This window comes from Salvia miltiorrhiza, chromosome 1 (assembly GCF_028751815.1).
Source record: "Salvia miltiorrhiza cultivar Shanhuang (shh) chromosome 1, IMPLAD_Smil_shh, whole genome shotgun sequence".
In the NCBI taxonomy this organism is placed as follows: domain Eukaryota; kingdom Viridiplantae; phylum Streptophyta; class Magnoliopsida; order Lamiales; family Lamiaceae; genus Salvia; species Salvia miltiorrhiza.
The window spans coordinates 63,644,616-63,668,940 of NC_080387.1; the positions used below are offsets into that span (position 1 = coordinate 63,644,616).

Consider the following 24,325-nt stretch of genomic DNA (forward strand, 5'->3'; position numbering starts at 1 on the left):
GCGGAACTACTCGCTCGGTTGAATGCTTTCGCCCAGACCCAGACGCCTCCTCAAATCCAAACACCCCGTGATAACCGGTTCCGAGTTCCCATCAACTCCATGATAGACATAGAGGATGTCCCGCTCACACCCCATGGAACTGAGATCAACCCAGATGACCCTTCATCATCGGTAAGGAACAATAGATCGGAGACTACCCATGCTAACCCGGATACCCTTCTTGTGAATACAGGTGAAACGCGCACCCTAGATCGGACGCCCGGAACAATAGGGACAAACGCAACAGGGGCCCTCACCCAGGCCAACCTGACGACCGGGGGAATAGGTCAGTCAACCTTGACGGGTCGGACCGGCATCGCCCCTGAAGATGACTTCCTGCGTGACGCCCCAACGGGCCAACCAGATGGGCCAAGGCGAGCAGGCCCAGTGAGCCAGAAAGGCGGAACTCACAGTCAACCACCTCTGATCGAACAGGGCCGACACGGTATGCGGGGCATCCAACAGAGTACGGACCCCGTCCTGGCCAGAAGACTGGCAGATATGGAAGCCATCATCCAACGAATCCCAGGAGTCCCGGCCCCGATCAAGAAGAGTGCAGAGAATTGCTTCGCTGACTCTCCGTTCGTGGATGAGATAGCCTTGGTGGAAATGCCCAGAAAGTTTAACTTTCCACATATGAAGATGTTTGACGGTGCATCCGATCCAGACGACCATATAGCTCAATACCGCCAGAGAATGTTTACCGTGGCTATCCCTCGTGACATGAGGGAGGCATGCATGTGTAAGGGGTTCGGTTCTAGCCTAATAGGACCGGCCCTCCAGTGGTATACGAACCTTCCTAATAATTCAATTAGATCTTTTGCTCAACTAACGGATGTTTTTGTTCAACAGTATGCAAGCAGCAGGAAACTAGAGAAAATCTCAGAAGACCTGTACGTTATTGTCCAAAGGCATGGTGAACCTCTTCGGGACTACATCGGACGCTTCAACAAAGAGAAAGTGTCAATCACCAACTGCAGCGAACAAACCGCTGTCACGGCCTTCCGTAAGGGCCTTCTACCAGGGTCAGACTTGTACAAGACACTTACCAAGTATCCGTGCAAAACAATGGAAGACGTGTTGATCCAGGCTTAGGCTCAAATCAAATGGGAAGAGGACCAGTACAACATGCAAAGAGTCTTTCCGCCAGAGAGACCCGAAAGAGATTACAGGGTTGACAGGAGATCCGGTCGTGACAATCGCGACAGACGAAGTGAGCCTTACACGCCATCTCACAGAGGAAACAAAGGGAGATGAGACTATGATCGAGCACCAAGTACGCGCCCGCGTGAAAGAGCAAAACTCCCAGAATACCTCCTATCTATTTCACCCGTAGAGGCGGTAACAGCTCTGATGAACCTTGGCGATAAAGTTAGTTGGCCGGAGAAAATGAGAGCCCCACCCGACCAAAGAGATAGATCAAAATGGTGTGACTTCCACAGTGACCACGGTCACCGCACGGACGAATGCATCGCGCTCAGACTGGAAGTGGCGAACTTATTGAAAAAAGGGCACCTCACCAATTACTTGACTGACAAAGGCAAGCAGACCCTGCAGCAGGCGAGGGATAGACAAGAGAAACACAGAGATGACAGCCCGCCGGACCCGCCACATCATGAGAGAACTGTAAACGTGATATCCGGAGGTTCCGAAGTTAGCGGAATCACCCACTCAGCCGCCAAGAGACACACCAGACAGGCTAGATCAAGTAAATCAGGAGTTCCGCCTTCAGGAAGAACGGGAACAACAGACCCTACTCAACTGATCAGCTTTGCAACCTCCGAATCAGACAAGCTTCTACACCCTCATCATGATGCTTTAGTTATTTCCATTTACATTGCTAACTGTTTAACAAAGCGTGCACTAATAGACAATGGTAGCTCTGCCAATATTCTGTTTTACAGTGCATACAGGGAGATGGGTTTGGACGAGTCCAAACTAATCAAGAAAGCTGCCGTACTCGTCGGCTTCAGTGGCGAGAGTACGACTACTGTAGGGGAGATCGATCTTCCCGTCTACGCAGAAGGAGTCAACCTTTCCACTAGGTTTCTCGTGGTAGACGCCCCGTCAGCATACAGCGTCATCCTTGGTCGTCCATGGATCCACGGAATGGAAGCAGTACCATCCACCTATCATCAAGTCATACGATTCCCAACCAAGTGGGGAGTTAAGGAGATCAAGGGAGAGCAGAAGGACTCCAGGGCGTGCTACCAAACAACTATGAAAGCGAAAAGCCCGTCCTTATAGCAATTATAAAAAGAAGCTCCGTCCCATTCGAAGGCGAATGATACTCTGCAGTGCACTCAAGACATGAATCAACAGGCGGAGCACTATAATCGAGCTGCACGAACGAAGAGACCACGCAGCCTGATCGAGGAGGAGATGGTGGAGATAGATGAAGTTCAAATTAATGCTAACTTTCCAGACCACAAAGTCCGGATTGGAGCACAACTCGAACCAGAGCTCAGAGAGAAGCTTATCAACTTCCTATCTGATTATTACGATTGTTTCGCTTGGTCCCATGAGGACATGACGGGGATTGACCCTAAGATTATTGTTCACAGGTTGCAGGTCGCCCCGGATTACCCGCCGAGAAAGCAGAAACGGAGAAAATTTGCGCCAGAAAGGAATCAAGTAGTAAATGATGAAGTCATGAAGCTCCTTAAGAATGGACTGATCCGGGAAGTCCACTATCCTGAATGGCTCGCAAATGTAGTGGTAGTCAAGAAAAAGAATAACAAGTGGCGGGTATGCATTGATTTCACTGACCTCAACAAGGCGTGCCCAAAAGACTCGTTCCCACTGCCACACATCGACATGCTAGTGGATGCGACAGCAGGCCATGAACTGATGAGTTTCATGGACGCATATTCGGGATACCATCAGATACGGATGCACCCTGACGACGAGGAAAAGACGGCCTTCATGACCAATGTAGCATTATATTGCTACAAGTATATGCCATTCGGGTTGAAGAACGCGGGAGCAACCTATCAGCGCCTGGTCAATCGGATGTTTGCAAGTTTGTTGGGGCAAACAATGGAAGTCTACATTGACGACATGTTGGTCAAGTCCATCCACGCGAAGGACCACATTGATCACTTGAGGGAGACGTTTGAAATTCTTAGAAAATACAATATGAAGCTAAATCCTACTAAATGCTCTTTTGGTGTCAATGCAGGGAAATTCTTATGTTACATGGTTACTGAGCGGGGAATAGAGGCAAATCCGGCTCAGATTGAGTCAATCCAGGGAATTCCTTCCCCCACTTGCGTGAAGGACGTTCAGAAATTAACAGGAAGGATAGCCGCATTAAGCCGCTTTATCTCAAGATCATCCGAAAAATGCCACCTCTTCTTCAACACCTTGAGGAAGTCAAGAACGTTTGAATGGACAGAAGAATGTGAGGAAGCGCTAAAGCAGCTCAAGCAATACTTGACCAGCCCACCTTTACTCGCAAAGCCGAAAGACCACGAGACCTTGTTGGTCTATCTAGCCGTCTCTGATACAGCCGTCAGTGCCGTGCTGGTCAGAGAGGAAGATGGGAAACAATCGCCAATCTACTACGTGAGCAAATCACTACTCGATGCAGAGACCCGATACAGCCAGCTAGAGAAGTTGGCCCTCGCATTGGTCCACGCAGCAAGAAAGTTACGTCCGTACTTCCAGTGTCATCCGATCATAGTTGCCACCACGTATCCCTTAAAGGCCATACTACATAAGCCAGAACTATCCGGTCGATTGACAAAGTGGGCAGTGGAGTTGAGTGAATACGACATCACATACAAACCACGGACCGCACTTAAATCTCAGGTATTAGCCGATTTTGTTGTTGACTTTGCACCTAACCTTACTATACAGGCCGACAAAGAGTTATGCTATCTGACGGAAGAACCCGACCAAACTGGAACTTGGAAACTGTATGTTGATGGATCCAGCAACGTACGAGGGAGTGGACTTGGAGTCGTCCTCTCATCACCACGAGGAGACAACATTGAGCGGTCAATCCGATGTGATTTCAAAACAACCAACAATGAGGCTGAATATGAAGCCATGATAGCTGGACTCGGACTAGCTAAAGAAATTGGGGTAAAACGCATTAACGTATTTAGTGATTCTCAACTTGTAGTTAACCAGATGCAGGGTACATTTCAAGCCAAAGATACGAAAATGACGGCTTACCTGGGCAAGACGAAAGAACTCCAATCGTGCTTTGAAGAATTCACCATCAATCAAGTGCCAAGGGGGGAAAATGGCCATGCTGATGCTTTGGCCAACCTAGGGTCAGCAATTCAGACTGCACAACCTAAAACCATAACTATCACTTGCCTTCAATATCCAGCAATACAAAGAGACGAGGCCGAGGAACACGTGACTGCAGTATCAGTCGGACAAACATGGATCACCCCCATAATGGAATATCTCGAGAGAGATATACTCCCGAAGGATAGGAATGAAGCACGTCGGCTTAAAGCTCAAGCAGCACGGTTCTGCATCATCCGAGGTAAACTGTATAAACGTTCATTTACCGGTCCATACTTGAAATGCATTAACCCTGCAGAAGCAAGATACGTCTTGTCCGAGTTACACGAAGGTGAATGTGGCAATCACTCAGGAGGAAGAAGCCTCGCACACCGCGCATTAACCAGTGGTTACTATTGGCCCACCATGAAAACTGACGCAGCTGATTATGCTAGAAAGTGCGATAAATGTCAACGATTCGCCCAAATATCACACATGCCCCCGGAGCCCCTGACCGCTATCACTTCACCATGGCCATTCATGAAATGGGGGATGGATATTGTAGGCAAACTGCCCACCGCACCCGGGCAGAAGGCTTATATGTTGGCAGTAACAGATTATTTTAGCAAATGGATAGAAGCAGAGTCTTTCCACCAAGTGCGCGACAAAGAAGTCAAGGGGTTCATATGGAAGAACGTGATCTGCCGGTATGGGGTACCCAAAGAGATTGTCACGGATAACGGATCACAATTCATCAGCGCGGACTTTCAGGACTTTTGTAAGTTCTGGAATATAAAGCTGAGCTTCTCAACACCAAGATATCCTCAGGCAAACGGACAAGCAGAGTCTTCCAACAAAACCATCATGAACACCCTGAAGAAACGGCTAGAGAAGGCCAAAGGCAAATGGGCAGATGAGCTACCAGGCGTATTATGGTCCTACCGAACAACTACAAGAACATCGACAGGGGAAACTCCGTTTTCCCTTGCCTATGGGATGGAGGCAGTAATCCCAACAGAAAGCGAAGTACCCACCGCCAGATATGAGCTCACGACAGACAACGAGAATCAAGAAGCTATGTGCCACGAGTTAGATCTCCTCGACGAGAAACGGAACATAGCCAATATCCGATTAGCATCGTATCAACAAAGCATCGCCAGGCACTACAATAAGCATATCCGTACCCGCACGTTCAAGCCGGGTGACTGGGTGTTACGAAAGGTGTTCCAGAACACCAAGGAAATAGGTGCGGGCAAATTAGCCCCAAATTGGGAAGGACCATATCTGATCACCAAAGTGGTTGGACATGGAGCATACAAGTTGCAATCGACAGACGGACGTGACATCAACAACAGTTGGAACGCCATCCATCTCAAACAGTATCACGCTTGATCCCTACACTTCTACTTTATTTCAAAAGGTCTTCCGAGATCAACTCAATTTACTACACGATTACTGACCTTTGCATGCAGGTCAGAACTACATTCGGGCTTGATCCCTTAAATGGGTATGTAGGCAGCTCTAAGGAGCGCAGCCCCCCCACCCCCTCCTCACCCGGGGGGACAAAATTTTCATGAACAAGACGAACGCCCGTCTCACCCCGAATATCCTTAATATTTGCCTTAAGTTCAAACAACTAAAGTCTAAATGGGGGAGAAAATTTTCATTTAAAAGACGCAAGCCCGTCTCACCCCGAACACCCTGAATTTAGCCTTAAGTTTATCAACTAAGTCTAAATGGGGGGAAAAAATTTATCACATAAAAGGCGCAAGCCCGACTCGCCCCGAACACCCTGAATTTAGCCTTAAGTTCATCAACTAAGTCTAAATGGGGGGAAAAATTTTCACATAAAAGGCGCAAGCCCATTCCAACCCGCATATCCTGAATTTAGCCTTAAGTTCAACAACTAAGTCTAAATGGGGGGATAAATTTTCGTGTAAAAGGCGCAAGCCCGTCTCAACCCGCATATCCTGAATTTAGCCTTAGGTTTAACAACTAAGTCTAAATGGGGGGAAAATAAAATGCTCATGCTCAAAGACGCACACCCGTCTTACCCCGAACGTCCCGAATTCAGCCTTAAGTTTAAATAACTAAGTCTAAATGGGGGAGAAAAATTTTCAGGTCAAAGGCGCACACCCGTCTCACCCCGAACATCCTTAATTTAGCCTTAAGTTCAAACAACTGAAGTCTAAATGGGGGAAACATAGGGGAAAAATATTATTATCCGGCTCGGCCCTACCCGACAGTGCTCGATTGCCCAACGCAGCCCTGCTCGGAAAGCGCTCAACTGCGCAGCCCTGAGACTCGTATCACATCTACCTGTCTTGGTTCAACAGTTAAGTCCGAATAGGTAAAGAAAAATATACAAACACTCGAATATAAAACAGTCATATATAGCCGATCCAAGGGGCAAACCCCCCGGCGATCCGGACACTCCGGAAAAATCATTCTCGTGAATACAAGAAAAAAATTTAAGTCCAGCCCAATGGCGTAGGCTTAAACTAGTAAGAATCCAAGGATGCATACACCCTATGCAAAATTAACAAAGTCTGAAGGCACGGATGCCTAAATTACACATAAGATATTAGAGGCACATACGCCCAACCAAAGCAGAGTTAAGGAAACGACAACATCACTCGTCACCGTCGACGTCGCCTGAAGAGGCCACCCCAGAAAGCTTGTCTTGATACACCTTCCACTGTCGAATGTTCTCAGCATTGTCCCAAGTCTTGTAAGACCCATCCAAGACCTCCTGACTCATATCAGCCCGGGACTTGAGCACAGCCTCATGGCAAGCATCGAAAAGCTCTAGCTCCCGATTTTTCTCCATCTCCGCCAGTTCAGCCTTCAGACGACTGATTTCCTCATCTTTCGAAGCCAATTGAGCCTGAAGAGACGCTTCCAAGGACTCCAGGTCCGCCTGGCCTTGCTTGACCAACTTCTGAGCTTCCACAAGCTCGTTCTCTATCCTAGCCTTAGCAGCACGAACATCCTGTAGTTGCCGTTTGTGCTCAAGCCTAGCCTGCTTCATAAAGATAGCATGCTGATAGTGCTGCAAGAAGATATCAAAATACCACAAGTTAGTCAATAAAAATAACATGTCAAAGGAAAAATGAAAACAAGAGACAAGTTTTATCACCGCGAAGGCCGAAGAGGCGAACACGTCATAGGCTTCGTCATCCCCATAGTTGTTCAAAACAGCCCGGTCCTCTTCAAGTAAGAGCTTTTCGAGCTGACCTGACAGCGCGTTGTACTCGGTATGAGCCGAAGCACCAACAGGTAGAACTACGTGAACAGAACCATCGGATAAGCAACCATCATCAGGTGTGGGAGTCCGTTTCCGTGAGGAGCGACCGGAGAGGACGTCAGATCGCGGTGCATCAGTCGCAATAGGCGGCTCTGTTGGCACACCCGAGCTTGATGCCTGCTTCTTCTTCTTCCTCTTCAGTTGTCTCGCCACGAAGGCGTCAGTGTCGACCTCATTCGGATTATAGTGAAACTTCAAATCAGCCATCCAACCGTCTGCATATACTCGTTGCTCTGGGGTCAGTTCAGCCAAATTTTTATAAGCCTGTTTCATCCACAAAATTTCCAAAGAGCGGAGACCTACCACGACACTAGTTTCAGCAAGAGTTTTAGGGATGAATGTACCTTCCGGAGGAGCAGGAACTTGAGCCCAAATCGACGACTGCTTAATATTCAAATCGTGAAGAATAACCCTCCAACTCCGATATGGAGGAGGGTATTGAAGAAACCGATTGTTCCGTTCAACCAAATCCAACACTACAGGGATAGTTTTCAAACAACCTGCACACAAACATAATCAAAGTGTTAGAAAGAATAACATAAAGAAGAGAATGAGAAGCATGAAAGACTCCACCAATTCTAACACTCACTAGGATTAGACCAAACAGAAGGAACTCTCTTCCCTTCCGGAATACACAAAGCACCGTATTCAACGAAAAAATATTTACTCTTCCAAGCCCTTTCACCATCATCCATGTCCGTAATCAAAGGCTCACAACCTTTCTTCCTACATAACTTGTAACGACCTTTGTCCTTTGGAACATTCAGAAGATCATAAGTGCTCTTTACGTCGGCGATGGAGATGTCGAAACCATGTAATTCACTGAATACCTGTAAACTCAATAACAACCGCCAAGAGTTTGGCGCAAGTTGCCCGGGCGAGAGGCAATGATAATGGCAAAAATCAATAACCAAGCGGGGTAGAGGAAGCCGCAGTCCCTGTTCGAACGGTGCTTGATACAAACACACCCATCCTGGAGCATGGAAATTAGCTCGCATTTGCCTACCCGGAGCATGAAGAGCGACATGATTCGGAATACTATAGGACTTCCGAAGGACGTGTAGTTGCCGCGTGTCCTGGAAGAATGATTCGGGATTACCGTTAATGAGGAACGACATTACTGGCACCGCCCCTGGAATAAGCCCTTCACTGTGAACTCCAAAACCACTACCACCATCGTAACTACCGTGATCACCCTGCCAAACTTCAATCTCTCGATCCGGGATCTCCGCGCTTTCGTCATCACAATAGTCTATATCATCAGACGGAAGCTGCATCCTACTCGATGAACCAACCGAACCTCCCCGATTACCCAACATAGCACGCAGTTATCCTAGAACAGGATAAATTCTAAAAGTTCAAGTAAACGTATTACCCCGATCACCCGACGACATAGTTGCAAAAAATAAATAATATAAAGTTCGATAGACCGGTTCGCCCGATCGCAAACTACCCGCTTAGCTACGTGCATACTTGAGCAATTTATGTAAAGGATCGGCACCCATAACACCACATACGAAGGAATCGCATAAATATTCAAAGGAACGTCATCTACGCATTAAGTGTTCAATCGTATCAACCCGAAGCACCCGCATTAGCGAGCTCTACACTATCAGTTATACTTGGAGAAACTTTCTACACAATGCTACAAACATCAAAAACGTGTAAAAAATTGCTCGCATGGATCAAACACTATTTCTACGAACGCATAATCAAAATCATTCAAAAGCACAATACGACAAGAATTATAAGTATCCATGCTTAGAACATGTAAAGAACATTCGAAGAAGGTAGAGAGAAAAAGAAAAACCAACCTCTACAGCCCTCCAAATATCTTCTCTCTACTCCTTTTCCAAGAGCCCCAAAATCCAAATGCTCCCAAAGATCTCTATTACTTGATGTGGGAGAATGGGGGACAAGTTCCCCACTATATAGGAGAATAAAAAACGTAGAGGATGGTGGATTTCAAAATTTTCGCTCAACTACAATAGATAAGAAGGCATACATCCACAAATACATTACATTAAATGGCATAAATGGCACCTCCCACCTTGCTTCAATATGGAAGAGCCGTCGGTCCCGTAGAACCCGACGACTCCCACCTTGCTTCAATATGGAAGGGTCGTCGGTCCTTTAGATCCCGACGACTCCGACCTTTGCTTCAATATGGAAGAGCCGTCGGTCCCGTAGAACCCGACGACTCCCACCTTGCTTCAATATGGAAGAGCCGTCGAACCCGACGACTCCCACCTTGCTTCAATAAGGAAGAGCCGTCGGTCCCGTAGAACCCGATGACTCCCACCTTGCTTCAATATGGAAGAGCCGTCGAACCCGACGACTCCCACCTTGCTTCAATATGGAAGGGCCGTCGGTCCCGCAGAACCCGACGACTCCCACTCCGCTCCCCTATGGAAGAGTCGTCGGTCCCGTAGGATCCGACGACACCTACTCTCTTTCACTATGGAAGAGCCGTAAGAGCCGTAAGACCCAACACCCTTCAACTCTCTTTCACTATGGAAGAGCCGTAAGACCCAACACCCTCCAACTCTCTTTCACTATGGAAGAGCCGTAAGAGCCGTAAGACCCAACACCCTCCAACTCTCTTTCACTATGGAAGAGCCGTAAGAGCCGTAAGACCCAACACCCTCCAACTCTCTTTCACTATGGAAGAGCCGTAAGAGCCGTAAGATCCAACACCCTCCAACTCTCTTTCACTATGGAAGAGCCGTAAGAGCCGTAAGACCCAACACCCTTCAACTCTCTTTCACTATGGAAGAGCCGTAAGAGCCGTAAGACCCAACACCCTTCAACTCTCTTTCACTATGGGAGAGCCGTATGAGCCGTAAGCACCGCCAAAAAAAAAAAAAAAAAAAAAGGGACGTCTCTACAAGATAAATTACACTCCATAGTTGAAAAAATTCCAACTATTGAGTGGGGGACAAACTGTAGTGGGCATTATTCGTAATAGTCCAATTAGTAAAAATTATAAGGCCCAACGGGCTAGCTCGATAAAACGGTTCATATCACGCTCATAGCACAAGGCCCAAAGCCTAACCTATATTCGGGAGGTACGTGAAACCGCAAGGGAAAACCCTAAACGTAGCAGTTACTTGGTGGCCAAGTCAGACGAGAGTCGCGGGAGAACGTTTCCTAAGAAGTCGGAACTGCTAGGGTTGTAACGGGTATTCTAGCAAAACCCTAACCCTAGCCGCCTCCCGGCAGGTCCACAACATATATATCTATCAACTCACTAATGAAAAGGGGGCATCGACAATCACTCATATCCACTCTTGCACTCGCACACGATCTCTCATTCCCGATCTCCCCGCTCTTCCGTTCCGCCTCCACGCTTACAACTTTCTAGGGTTCCGATCGTCCGACTAGCCCCGCTAGCCCGAACGACCGTCGCCCCTTGATACGCCGTCACTGAGATTGATACTCATACCTACGACCTTTCACTCTGTTGATCTTCCGCTCTCCCCGCTCTTCCGTTACGCCTCCACGCTCTCAACACTCGAGGGTTCCGATCGTCCGACTAGTCCCGCTAGCTCCGACGCCCGTCGCCCCTTGATCCGTATTGCTCATTAGCTCTGCCTCCGACTACTGGATCATCCCGATCATCCGGAGAACTCCCTTATTACTATCCTTTCTCTATCTCTTCTCCATCGTTTAATTATTGTCATTACGTTACTTACGTTATTACTTATATCAATTCACCGACTTGAGCGTCGGAGGCCCTTCCATCGACACCCCCACCGGTGCTCTTCGGAGGGCTCTAACGTTACTTGTGGTCTCAGGTTGCTAGTGCCCGTCGATCCTGACGTGACTGACGTCACTTCCGTAATTGTCGGATTCACCCCCTACAGGTATTGCTTTCCCAAAAATTGCGGGTACCCTCGAGGTTCCCGCGGATACCCGCATACCCACATGTAACTTTTAATTAAATAAATAATTTTATAATTATTAATTAAATTTTAGGAAATATGAAAATAACTCTCTAAGCCCTAGTCAATTCACTACTCAAATTTTCTTCGTCACATGTTTTATGGATAATTGATGAAATAGAAAGGATATTTTAATTTTTTTTTCTAAAATGAGAGACAAAATACCTGCAGGTAAAAAGGATACCCGCACATTGCGAGACAAGAATACCCTCCGACGGGACAAAATACCCTCTAGCGGGACAAAAAATCTCGCAAAATTAAAAAAAAATCAAGAACTTGCGAGAAATGAGGGTACCCGAATATCAGCAGCGAATATCCGCAGCATGTAGGCAGAATGGGTGAGGGTGAGCATTTCGGACGATTTTGTCCCACAAGTACCCGAATTTACACCTCTAAATCTGAAACATATAGCAATTTCTGAGCGGACCAATTTCGCAGTCTCGTTTTCTAATATAGAAACGTAGAAGCACATAGAAACAACAAATTTTTTTGAAAGATTTTAGCCGCAACAAAAAAAGGATACATTTAAAAAAATATATCAGACAATGCTTTGTAGCCGGCATCCTAATTGTTAAATAAAAAGAAAACTTATGATTTTCAAAAGAGAAAAAATGACTAAAAATAAAAAAAGATTTAAAAGAAACGAATAGAGAAAGAGAGAGGCTACTCACACGGCAGAGACTAATGCTCGATGGATATGGGGATCTTAAAATTGGGCATGCAAACAAGTGAATAAAGAAAAGAGGTTGCACCACACTTTCAATTTAACCGCAACTTTTATAAATCTTTCTTTTCTGTCTAAATCAAAAAAGGAGCACACTGGGACGTTGAATTGCAGAAGGGAAATGGGAGGAAGAAGACGCTACTGAAATGCAAGTAGCGACACTTGATGGGGAAGAAGAAGATGCGACTAAAATTAAGAAGCGGTCGACGCTTGATGTAGAAATTCATTAAACTTTTTTTTCTTTTCTTTTCTTAATATGGATTGGTAGATGTAATGGTCAAAAGTTGCATAGTCTATTTAAAATAAATATTCGCAGCCGAAGTGGCTAGTCCAGTCCAAAAATTAAATTAATTAAAATTAACCCACGTGCTAGGCTATCAGGGTCTCAATTAACTTATTTGACCCAATGAAATGAGTAAAACCTGATTCATATCGACAAGTTCAAACTCAGGCCCACCATGGAGTCATATAGATTCGTCAAGTCAATCCCTAGAAAGGGCGACTACTTGATAAACAAGTCAGGGAGCATTGTGTGATATCATCTCCGAGAATTTCGGAGTAGTTAGGGTTTGGACTCAAGTCGGGTGACAACCCTAGCCACCATAGGCCTACATATAAATATAATCCTACTACGTCAGACGATCCATCCATTCATTCATACTCTTAATTATCAACTCCACTTGCACACGTACTCGACATGATTCGCTAGCTCTCTTGTTCGATCAATTCGCCTCCACGCTCTCACGTTCTACTAGTCCGACCAGCCAGATCGACTACCTCAACCCTACTCTATTATTCAATTAATTTTACGTTTTACTATTATTTTTACGAATACCGTCAATTATATTTTATCGTTGAACTTACTTGAGCGTCGGAGGCGCTTCCATCGACACCACCACTGATGTTTCTAGAAGGGCTCTAACGTGTTTGTGGTTTAGGTTGCAAGTGCCCACCGCTCCGGACATACACGACGTCCTAATTCGTGATTGTTGGACCTATCCTCAACAGTAGACGGGCCTTATTTTTCCGTGAATTGATAATTTTGTATGAAATTTATTTCAGGGGATTTAATTTAATTTTTTAATTAAATAGTTCTTATTTATCATATAAAATAAAATAAAAAATGTGACCCGTTCATTTTCTTTTATTAATTATACAATATAATTTTTTTTTTTGGCAATGTACAATAGAAAGTTAGAGATAGCCAAATAGGTAATTATTATAGACAAATCGACAATGAAACATCTTAGGGGGTATTATTATAGATATATAGGAGTATTATTATAGAAAAATATTCACTAAAAAATTAACTACTACAACATTAAAATAAAAATAATAACAATAACAATATCATACAAATTACCTTATTACAACATTAAACTAAATCAGATAGGAGTAATAATAATATAAAGAGTACATAACATACTACAACATCAAATTAGAAACAATAACAATAATGCATACTACAACATTAAATTGAAAATAAAATTATCTAATACTTTAGGAGTTTAGGATTCTTTCCATTATTCTTTTTATTTAATATATGGTTAAATTATTTTTAATTAATTCTCTATTTTATTCTTATTTTTAAATTATTGAGAATATTTTAAAATTGATTGATATTTTTCATAATATTTTATTTTAAAAAATTACGATAAAAATAATTTTTTATTATTTTAAATTCGATCGTATATTTACTGTCACTCTTTCTCCAGCACCATAAGTTTTAGATATCGTTTTGACATATTCTAAGGTTATGAATGAATGATATTATAATATAAATGATTTAATAGGTGTTAATTATATCAATAATACCGTGTGTTCTGTACTGGTGACTACTCGGAACTTCAAGGTTAATCGTGTTTGACTTAGACTACTAAGATTGGTGATCCACTGGGAAGTTCGTCAAATCGTGTGCAATTAAAGTCAAAATACATTAGAAATACCAAAGTATTTGTGGGATACAAAGATAGATTGATAAAAAAAAAGAATTTTGAAAAAAAATATTATTATTTTTTCTTTATTTTTAGCGACCGAAAAATTCGGCCGCTAAAAATAAAAAAATATGTCGTTAAATAATTGTTTTTTTCAATTTTCTTTTTACAACCGAAAATTCGGTCGTTAAAAATAAAATTTCGGTCGTTTTAACGATCGAAAAAAACGATCGTTGGGACCCGTAACGATGATGCAAACAGCGACCACCGAAAATGGTCGTCAATACGATTAACGACCATTTCAGAGTTTTAACGATCGAAAATTCGATCGTTAGAGCCGTGTTTTCTTGTAGTGTATTTTTAAAAAACACTAAAAGTTATAATTCTGTTTTAACAATTAGTTCAGTTATAATGGTTTTAATGTGCAATATTCGAAAACATATAAGTGTGATTATATTGTCAAAGTATAAAAGGAAATATAACATCTAATACTTTTGTCTACTACAAAATGAACGCGTCTCTTTCTTTTTAGTCAACATGTATATATAGAAGCTACATTTTTAGGGGGGTGTATTCGTTGTGGAATTTGATAAATTTCTATAAATTTTAAAAGTCTGGGTGTATTCGTTCAAGACTTTTAAAAGTCTGCAGAAATCTGGATGTATTCGTTCAAGACTTTTAAAAGTCCATATAAATTTGGGTGTATTCGTTCAAGACTTTTTAAAATCCATACAAATCTAGGTGTATTCGTTATTCCATTGACTTAAAATCCGGAATGACTTTCATGGATTTCATCCAAAAAATACACACGACGAAATCCGGCCAAGAACCACGAGAATTGAAATCCATGAAGTTTTAAGCGACCGCGGCCAAGAAGCCAGCGAGAGCTGTAACTCAGCAATCGTTGAGAGTGTCCAGCGAGCGCTGGGTTGCCGCGGTCGCTGGGCCCAGGCAGCCCAACCCACCCACGCTTTTTAAATACAGCTCTTCGGTTTTTTTTCCTCATTCCACAAAAGCATACTCCAAAAATATACCACAGAAGCAGACTTCAAAAAGAAGACAAGTTTATGGTTCTATATTAGCTTTTAGCCAGGTATTTTTTCATAAATTTTATATCTTCATATTATTTTAATTATGCAATTTTTCTATAGCATGAATTTTGTACCTTTATAAATTGTTAGCAACTGTATGCTGTGTTTCTATTGCATGTGAGTTGATTTCAGTTTTTTGTTGATGTTTTTTATTTTTATACTCCCGCTCATACATCCTAGCTTTAATCCATTTCATATCACCACTCATAACCACAGTAGTCATGAACTCATAACATAGAGGATCATACCCAGAAAATTCAATATCTCTAGCATACTCTTTCATCCCTAGATTATTCAAATACAAAGCAACTTGCCGCTCAAGTTTCAAATCAATAACCAAGTCCCAATCCAAGTAATGCTGACAAGTAATGTAGTTCATGTTAAATTTCTTAAATATTTCTCCCTCTAGTTCGGTTTGCAAGTCAAAGGGACATTCGTACCTTTTCCTCAAAGTTGGCTCCTCTTCGCCTCTACGGACGTTGGCGTTCTTGGTTCGGACCATTATGTCGTTGAAGGTGACCGGAGAGGGTGGTGGTATGGAAGGACTGAAGTGGTGGTGATTTTTTCAATTTTGCCTGGGAGGCTTGGGAGCTGTCTGTATAGCGGCGAAAATAGAGAATGTGAGAATTAGGGCACCAGCACCCGCTGAGTATGTATATATAGGCCATATTCCCAGCGCTCGGTGGAACCCAGCGGTCGCTGGGTTTCCAACGCTCGCTGGAACTCAGCGGTTGCTGGGACTCCGCGGGCGCTGGGTCTATTCTAGCGGGCGCTGGTTTCATGGAATTCAATTCCAAAATTATCCTGTAAAGTCTTCGAAAATCAGTGAAAATCGGGGTGAAATCCAACCACGAATTCTTTGAAAGTCGTCTGGAATCTATGTGAATTCCATGGACTTTTTAAAGTCTGTGGAAATCCACAACGAATACACCCCCTTACACTACAAGAAAATGCGGCTCTAACGACCGAAATTTCGATCGTTAAAACCCAAAAATCGGTCGTTAATATTTTTAACGACCGATTTAACAACCGTTTTTTTCGGTCGTTGTTTGCATCGTCGCCCGAGTTTTAACGACCGTTTTATTATATATATATATATATATATATATATATATATATCTTTGTATCCCACAAGTATTTTTAGTGTATTTTTAATGTATTTTGACCTTAATTGCATATCATTTGACGAACTTCCCAGTAGGTCACCCATCTTACTTGTGCTCTAAGTCAAGCACGCTTAACCTTGAAGTTCCTTTCGAGTAGTCACCAGTACATAACACTCGTATTATTGATATATATAGTACCTATTAATTCATTTAAACTATAATTCAAAATAAAATATCATTAATCATTTATAACCTTATAATATGTCGAGATAATAACTAAGATTTGTGGTGCCGGCGAAACATTGAAGGTAAATATACGATCGAATTTAAAATAATAAAAAATTAATATTATCGTAATTAAAAAAAGAAAAGAAAATATGAGTATGAAAAATAACAATTAAATATACAACAAAATCAATATTAAATCAAATAATCAATATTAATAAAATTAATATTTGAAAAATAATTTTATTATTTTAAAATAATAAAATTATTAATATTTTGAAAATAATGAATCTATTAATTTAGAAAATCTAATAAGTCTAATAATTTATTATAATATAAATCTAATAAATCTAATAATTTATTATTATTTGCAAATAATATCACATTTTTATTAATAATCAATATTATCTATTTTTGTAGAATAATATTATGAAAATAACAATCATTTTTAAAATATTCTCTATAATTTAAAAATAATAATTAAATAGAAAATTAATAAAAAATAATTATATATATATATATAATCAAAAAATAAAAATAAAAACGAAATTTAAAAATTTTAAAAATTGAAAAATTAATATTAGCGACCGATCATTCGGTCGTTAATAAATAAAATAAATAAATAAATAAATAAATATAAATAAAAAATAAATAAAATTAATTTTAACGACCGGAAAATTTGGTCTTTAAAAAAAATAATTAAAAAAATATTTTTTTATTTAAAAAATATTTAAAAAATTAAAAAAAATAAAAAATTAATATTAACAACCGAATAATTCGGTCGTTAAAAAAAATATTTAAAAAAAATAAAAAGAATATATTAACGACCGAATTTTCGGTCGTTAAAATTAAAAAAATAATTAAAATATAAAAAAATAATTTTTACGACCGAAATTTCGGTCGTTAAGAAAAATAAAATATTAAAATATTAAAAAAATAATTAACGATCGAATTTTCGGTCGTTAAAAAAAAAAAAAATCGGTCGTGAAACGGTCGTAAATCGGTCGTTAAGGCCGCAAAATTAACGATCGAAAATTTCGGTCGTTAATTGCGTGTTTTCTTGTAGTGTTAGTCTTGAAATTTAATACATCATGGTTTTGGATTCTTGAGTAGATTTTAATTTTGATTTTATATATAATATATTTATATATAGGGGAGGGCTAGAATAAAAACACTCTTAAGTGTATAAAATATAAATGATTTTCAGCCCTTAGATCATCAAGATCTACGGTTAATTCGTAATCCTGTTGGATGAATTCGTGGTCCTGGGTTCGAATCCCAAAGGTAGCAAAAAATTATTTTTCACAATTCGTAACTATGTTTGATGAATTCGTAACCCTGTTGGATAAAATTCGTACATTAAAAAACGTTTATATTTATATTTTAAGAAGTGTTTTTACCGTAGCCCTCCCCTTTATATATATATATATATATATATATATATATATAGGGGGCCGCTCCAATGAGACCCCATAATTTTAGTGAGATCTAGGGCACGATCTGGTGCGTTTATTTCATCAATCCTATGGCTGATATTGTATCTGGAGGGTGATTTTTTTTCTGCAGGGTTCGAATCCTGGAGGGAGCAGATTATTTTAAATTTTGTTATTCATCAGTATATACTGTCTTGTTCATCAGTATATATGTCTTATTCATTACCAATTTTTTAAATTTTGTTTTTCATCAGTATATACATCTTGTTCGTTAAATATACGTCTTGTTCATTAGTATTATATGTCTTATTCATTGTACTCATGTTACACGAAAAATAGGGGGTCTCACGCCCCTATATATATATATTTTGTATATTCATATTTTGTCTACTTAAAAGTTCTATATATTTAATATTTATATTTATTTATTTAAAAATTATCTAATTTTAATATTCATCGTGCATCGCATCGTTGGACGTACTATTTTTAATAAAATGTGACTGAAGTTATTAGTATAGTAAAAATCTCACTTTAAATATGAGTGAAATTATATGAACTCTACTAATATAAATAAAAGTGGCAAATTTTTCCTAAATTGACATAAAAATAAATTGTGGCAAATGTTTTACGGACGAACATACATGCATGTTGCCATCAAAGCCAAGAAAATGTTGTATTATCTCGGTGCTATTTTTGATATATATTATATCTTGGTACTTGATGCAAGATAAAATAGTAAATCCATGCATGTAGGATGTAGCTATCCACTTTAGAGATATATAATCAAATTCAATATTAGGAATACAATGAAACTTGTCCCCAACAAAAAAGCAACTCATGCTGGATCAGAGCTAACCCTAGCCCACACACATTTTGGCATCACATTCCTCATTCATGTGTGCTCATAACCACAAGAAAACGTTTCTAATAATTGTGAAAAGAAACCCACCAAACTTTGTGAAATATTATATATACCATCATATATACCTCATTTGACCCAGCAAGGTTCAGATTCACACATCCATCTGTATGTAAAAAGAATTATGTAATTAAAATTTATTAAAAAAAATGCATGAGATGCAACTCAAAAATGAGATACAAGGTTCAAATTAAAAAACACAAGATCGACAACATTATCAAAATATATAAAAACAAAGAGATCGATACAAATCCATTCCAAAATTGAAACAAGAAGTGCTAATTAAGAATCAAATTTGAAATCTAAAATCAAAACCTTTCTTTCATTATCTTTACTGAATCCATGCCACTTACCAACAAGTTCTTAAACGCCATCTTTTTTCTACATAAAATATGGCCACATGCATATTATTTCAAATATTCCAAACAACACAAATACATAGAGCTTTTCATATATATATCTCTCCAAGTTTTTTTCTTTCTTGCAAGCCCTATATGTTGTCCAAAGTGATAAATTTGCAAACATGACCAACGCGCGCAGTTAATTGAGCCCAAATTAATTATAGCAACTAACCCATATTCTAAGCGCAAACATGCATGAAAAAGAACACATGCTCAATAATTTCACATTCAATCAAATAAAATGAGAACCAGACATGAAATGATCAGGTGATGTGTATTATCACAGATATGAAAAATCGGTAATTATTTTATAAAAGGGAAATATACCCATATATACACCTAGTGATAAGCTACTTGAGTTTAATTTGAATCGAACAATATAAGCTGCGGACATGCATGGTTGTATAATGGAGAAGCCCACATGGATTGAAGGGATTATTATTTAGAGACAAAACCAAGAGAATGGAATGGTCATTTTGAATGATTTGCAACTTTTGCTAGTGTCAATAGAAAGGTGATAAGATCATGACCATGAAATTTTTGCAATCATGTTAGAAATCATTATCTTTTAATAGACTACACTATGTTCTGCTGTCCAAGAAACAGACAGAAAGGGCTTGTAACCCTAAGTCAATATTTTAGGGTAATGGGGCCTAGCCTTGAAAATTTTCATGAAATCTCAAGCTCAAAATCATATAGATAATTACGCAATATTGTACTTTTCCCATTATTACCAATAACATATTGTAAAATAAGATGCTGTGGGCTAGCAGCTATATGGAATACCAAATATAATATGAACTTTGATCAGAACTACCAAGATTGCATCTTATCTTTGCAATATATGATTAATGAATAAAATCAGACTGTTTGTTATTTCTTTTCCAAGAAATCACGCTTAGATTGTCAGCAATTACCCAATTGTTAATTGCTACTAATTGGTGGAAATAGAATCTCATCTTATGGTATTTACATAAGACACGTTTACACATCAAAATCAAATGTAGTGTGAGATAAAAAAAATAGGGCAGGTTGAATTTTTCTTGAAAAATGCAAGAATGTAAGAAAAAATTTAATGAACCGTAAGATTTGAGATGAAGAATCACACTAGGCATGTCTGGTGAAATAGAACAAGAAAATGATGACATGGCATTATATTGACCACTCAACTAACATTCATGCATAAGCTAGCAGTATTATACTTATATCTTTGCTAGTTATATCTGGTTTCGCAAAACTGTTTCCCAGGAGGTCCCCAGTTTTTCATCAAATTGTACATTGAGTCATTTTGTCTAGGACCCTCTAAATATACCAACATGATTTTAATGTCAGTAGATGGCCCTTTTCTATTAATGTTTGTTTGCAATTAAGTATATTTATTGCACTAACTGTTTTCTTATCAAAAAATATATGTTCTGATCTCAGCTGAAATTAATGAGATTGTTTTTATTAAAATTATATAAAAAAATAAGACAATGATTTGAACATGAGATCTAAGAAATACGACTTAGACGAGCTAAGGGGGCGGATGCCTATATCTACTTATACACATGATTGAGCTTATAGTATTTGAGTTGAGACACACATATTTTCTCATAGTCCCTTCTCACCCTCAGTGTGTGAGATGGATCCAGCATCAATGGTCAAAAGTTTCAAGTACAGCTCCACACAGCAGCAGCAGCCCATGTTTGGTGTCTTGGAAGCTCCTCTTCATTACAGATCCTCTTCATCCCCACACAACAACGCCACCTCTTTCCAAGATGCATCTTTCTCCTCGTACCTCAAATCCAACGATCACAAATCCCAACAAAAGATCCTTGCCGCCGTCGACGACACGGAGATAAGCATCTTCGACGCGCAGAAGTATTTCAGCGAGAATTCAGACCCCAAAGAGATGATCAAGAAGCAGCCCATGCCGCATGATACGCTCTCGTCGGTTCCCAGGCTCTCGTCGGTCTCCTCCACGGATGGATACGGCGGCCGGAATTTCAGGACCCGCTCGTTCCACGCCACGCCCACGGCGTCGTCGGAGGCCAGCTGGAACAGCCAGACCGGCCTGCTCCAGAATCCTCCTGGCGCCGTCGGAGTTTCCCTCAGGAACTTCGCCTCCGACGGCGGGAAGAGGAGGAGCTCCGCCGCCGCCAGGAAGTGGAGCTTCGGCCGGAAATGCTGCTGCACTGGTAAGAAATCCGTAGAGGTGAAGGACGCCGCCACCTCCGACTCCGAACACGGCGCCGCGAAAAGAGACGCTTACAATTGCAAGTCGAAACAATCGTCTAGGAGTTGTTCGATCGCCAGCGAGATCCTGGAAATCAACCAGCAGAAGAGCTTCCCGTCGCCCGATCCGGCGCCACGGCAGCAGCGGATCTCCGCCTCCGGCCGCGCCTTCGTGGACGGTTTCTCCTTCCCGGTGCTGAACAATGCGGGCAAGCCCGCGCTGAAAGCGATCATCACGAAGCCCATCATGAATCCTCTGGAAGAACCGGCTCGCGATTCGCTGGAGGTTTTCCAGCCGGTCCGCGAGGCGGTCCGGTTCAACCCGGGGAGTCCGCCGGCGCGCGTGGACGACGACGCCGTGAGCGACGCCAGCTCGGACCTCTTCGAGATCGAGAGCTTCTCGACGCAGACGACATCCTACCCGATGTACCGGCGGAGGGACTCGCTGGACGAGGCCCCGGCGTTCAACGCGAGGAGGTTTCAGTGCGCGAGGAGGAGCGTGGACGAGCCGCCGACGCCGAGCGTGGCCGGGACAGAATGCTACGCGCCGAGCGAGGTGAGCATCGACTGGAGCGTGACGACGGCGGAGGGGTTCGACAGGGCGAGCGTGTCGAACTTCTCGGTGTCGGCGTCGGAGATCGGGAGGGCGGCGTTCCTGCGGGAGCGGATGCAGGAGGAGGGCGGCGGGAGGAAGAAGGGGAACGGACTGCTGCTGATGAGCTGCAGGCAGGAAAAGGCGGTGAGCGTGGGGCCGCAGCCGGTGAAGTGCGAGGGGGCGGCGCATGTGGGGGGTAGGCCGCCGAGGGCGGGGAAGCCGCCGCTGGCGAGCGACCACTCGGCGCGCTTGTCGGTGGCGTTTGCGGCATGAGAATTTGGGGATGTTTGCTCCTTGCCGGGGAGGATCATGCCTATGTTCGCTGTCTAGTCTTTTCATGCACTGTTTTCTTCTTTACAATTTGTCTCTTATTACATTTTTCATCTTTCATCTTTCTGTGTGTGAGACGTTTATGGAATTTTCCTAAAACGTAATACTTGTGTGTGTGTGTGGGTGTTATCTGTGAACATAATTTGCTTTTCAGTTTCTATAATAAGAATTCTCTTCATTTTACATGAGCAGTTTTAACAGTATTGCTAAGTAGATAAGATAAGATGCATGCTTTTAAGTGTATGTCCTTGTCTAACTAAACTATCTTAATTAAGTTAGCGTCCTTGTTTGTGAGAGGGTCAACATAGGATCTTTTGATTTTTTGGACGGGGGTCAACATAAGAATAAGATATAGTACTCCCTCCGTCTCGGTTAAAATGGTGCACTTCTTTTGGACACGGGATTTAAGGAGAATAAGATTGTAGTGTAAAGGTGTGTAAATGTGTGTGGGGCCATATTGTTTATAGTGTAAAATTATTACAAAAAAAGGAAATGCACCACTTTCGGTGGGACGGAGGGAGTATAAAAAAGTGTGCATAATAGTTTAATTTCTGCTACTTTATTCTAGGATTAATTACGTCAAAAACCATCAACTATACCTCCATTTTCAACTTTTCCATGAACTTTTTTTTTATCAAAAAATTCTCTGAATTTAAAGGGTTGAAGAATTTTTCCATGTTATTTTGCTCCGGTGAAGCTTCGAGCTGACATGGCAATTACGAGTTGACATGGCGCCGTAATTGGGGCTGCCCTCTGACTCCCGCCTCTGCCGTTGCCTGCCGCCCTTCTCCCCCACCATCACCAAATCCGCCATCCATTGCCGCCCCCTTCGCTGCCTTCCCCCACCACCACTTCAGATCCGCTGCCTTCATCTTCCCCTTCGCGCCACCGACCTAGGGTTTGTGCCGCATAGGGTCTTCATCCCCCTCGCACCACCGCCTTCATCCGGCCGCCCTTCTCTAGGCTTTGCGCCGCCTAGGGAACTCCACCAGAAATTCTTCTTCTCCCACAGACCTTGTGCCCTAGCTTCTCCATCAAAGACGTCGCCGCCGCCTTGGCCTTTGAACTCCGGCGCCATCGCCACCTCCCACACCCAAATCGAAGCCCTAGGATCGTGAAGGCGGCGGCGTGCGACCTGGTGGCGAAAATAAGAGGCCGCACTGTGCGACCTGGCATTCAGAATCGCGGCAGCGGCGGCATTGCAGCAGACCCAGGACTGGAACTCTGATTCCGGCGACGTTTAGTGAGTTTTGAAAGTCATGGAAAAATTGTTCAACCCTTTAAATTCATGATTTTTGGCGTAATTAGCCCTTTATTCTACAAAAAATCTAGATATATAAGGTGGAAAAATTAATTAAGATGTGAAGAGATGTGACATATAATTTGTTTTTAATTAATTTTTTGATGTAGTTTTTACTCGGTGGAAAAAAATAAATAAATTATGTTTCCAAAAGATGTGACATATAGTTCATCTATAACAAACCTAGACACAAAGGTGATGGTGAAAAGTGACCGAGAATAAGTGATTGGCAAAGTAAAACTCAATAGCAAATTAGAAATCAAATGAGCAGAGTAACAATATTTTTTTGAATCAGATTGCATAACTCTACAATGGAGTTTAACTGATATTTATTGAATTTTACAAGATAAGGGGTAAAATGATCTTTTTTTCTTTAAGTTGAAGGATATTCTCGTCCTTTCTTATCCTTCACACACAAAGTATGGTTCGATTACGTGACTGATACAGTTGTTGAAGATCCTCCTTTAATAACTCCTCCATGGCGTGTCCAATAATTGTAAATAATAAGCTACCACGTA

The 24,325-nt window shown here is 41.6% G+C and overlaps 3 protein-coding genes across 3 annotated transcripts; 2 read left to right on the plus strand and 1 right to left on the minus strand.

Annotated features, from left to right (window-relative positions):
- Window positions 1-1,392: 1,392 nt before the first annotated feature.
- On the plus strand, window positions 1,393-2,286 carry LOC131011401 (uncharacterized). Its single transcript, XM_057939215.1, has one exon. The coding sequence runs from the start codon at window positions 1,393-1,395 to the stop codon at window positions 2,284-2,286; it is 894 nt and encodes a 297-aa protein (XP_057795198.1).
- Window positions 2,287-6,799: 4,513 nt separating this feature from the next.
- LOC131004121 (uncharacterized) lies at window positions 6,800-7,810 on the minus strand. Its single transcript, XM_057930731.1, has 2 exons — window positions 7,421-7,810; window positions 6,800-7,333 (listed from the first exon to the last, which is right to left on the minus strand). The coding sequence occupies exons 1-2, from the start codon at window positions 7,793-7,795 to the stop codon at window positions 6,914-6,916; spliced, it is 795 nt and encodes a 264-aa protein (XP_057786714.1). The 5' UTR covers window positions 7,796-7,810; the 3' UTR covers window positions 6,800-6,913.
- Window positions 7,811-20,703: 12,893 nt separating this feature from the next.
- On the plus strand, window positions 20,704-22,690 carry LOC131004127 (protein PHYTOCHROME KINASE SUBSTRATE 4-like). The gene has a single exon (XM_057930741.1). The coding sequence runs from the start codon at window positions 20,990-20,992 to the stop codon at window positions 22,448-22,450; it is 1,461 nt and encodes a 486-aa protein (XP_057786724.1). The 5' UTR covers window positions 20,704-20,989; the 3' UTR covers window positions 22,451-22,690.
- The last annotated feature ends 1,635 nt before the right edge of the window (window positions 22,691-24,325 follow it).

Coding starts and splice junctions, on each gene's coding strand:
- LOC131011401 (XM_057939215.1), top strand. CDS start 1,393: ATGAACCTTGGCGATAAAGTTAGTTGGCCGGAGAAAATGAGAGCCCCA.
- LOC131004121 (XM_057930731.1), bottom strand. CDS start 7,795: ATGGCTGATTTGAAGTTTCACTATAATCCGAATGAGGTCGACACTGAC. Junction 7,334..7,420: donor TCGCCTCTTCGGCCTTCGCG/GTGATAAAACTT, acceptor ATCTTCTTGCAG/CACTATCAGCATGCTATCTT.
- LOC131004127 (XM_057930741.1), top strand. CDS start 20,990: ATGGATCCAGCATCAATGGTCAAAAGTTTCAAGTACAGCTCCACACAG.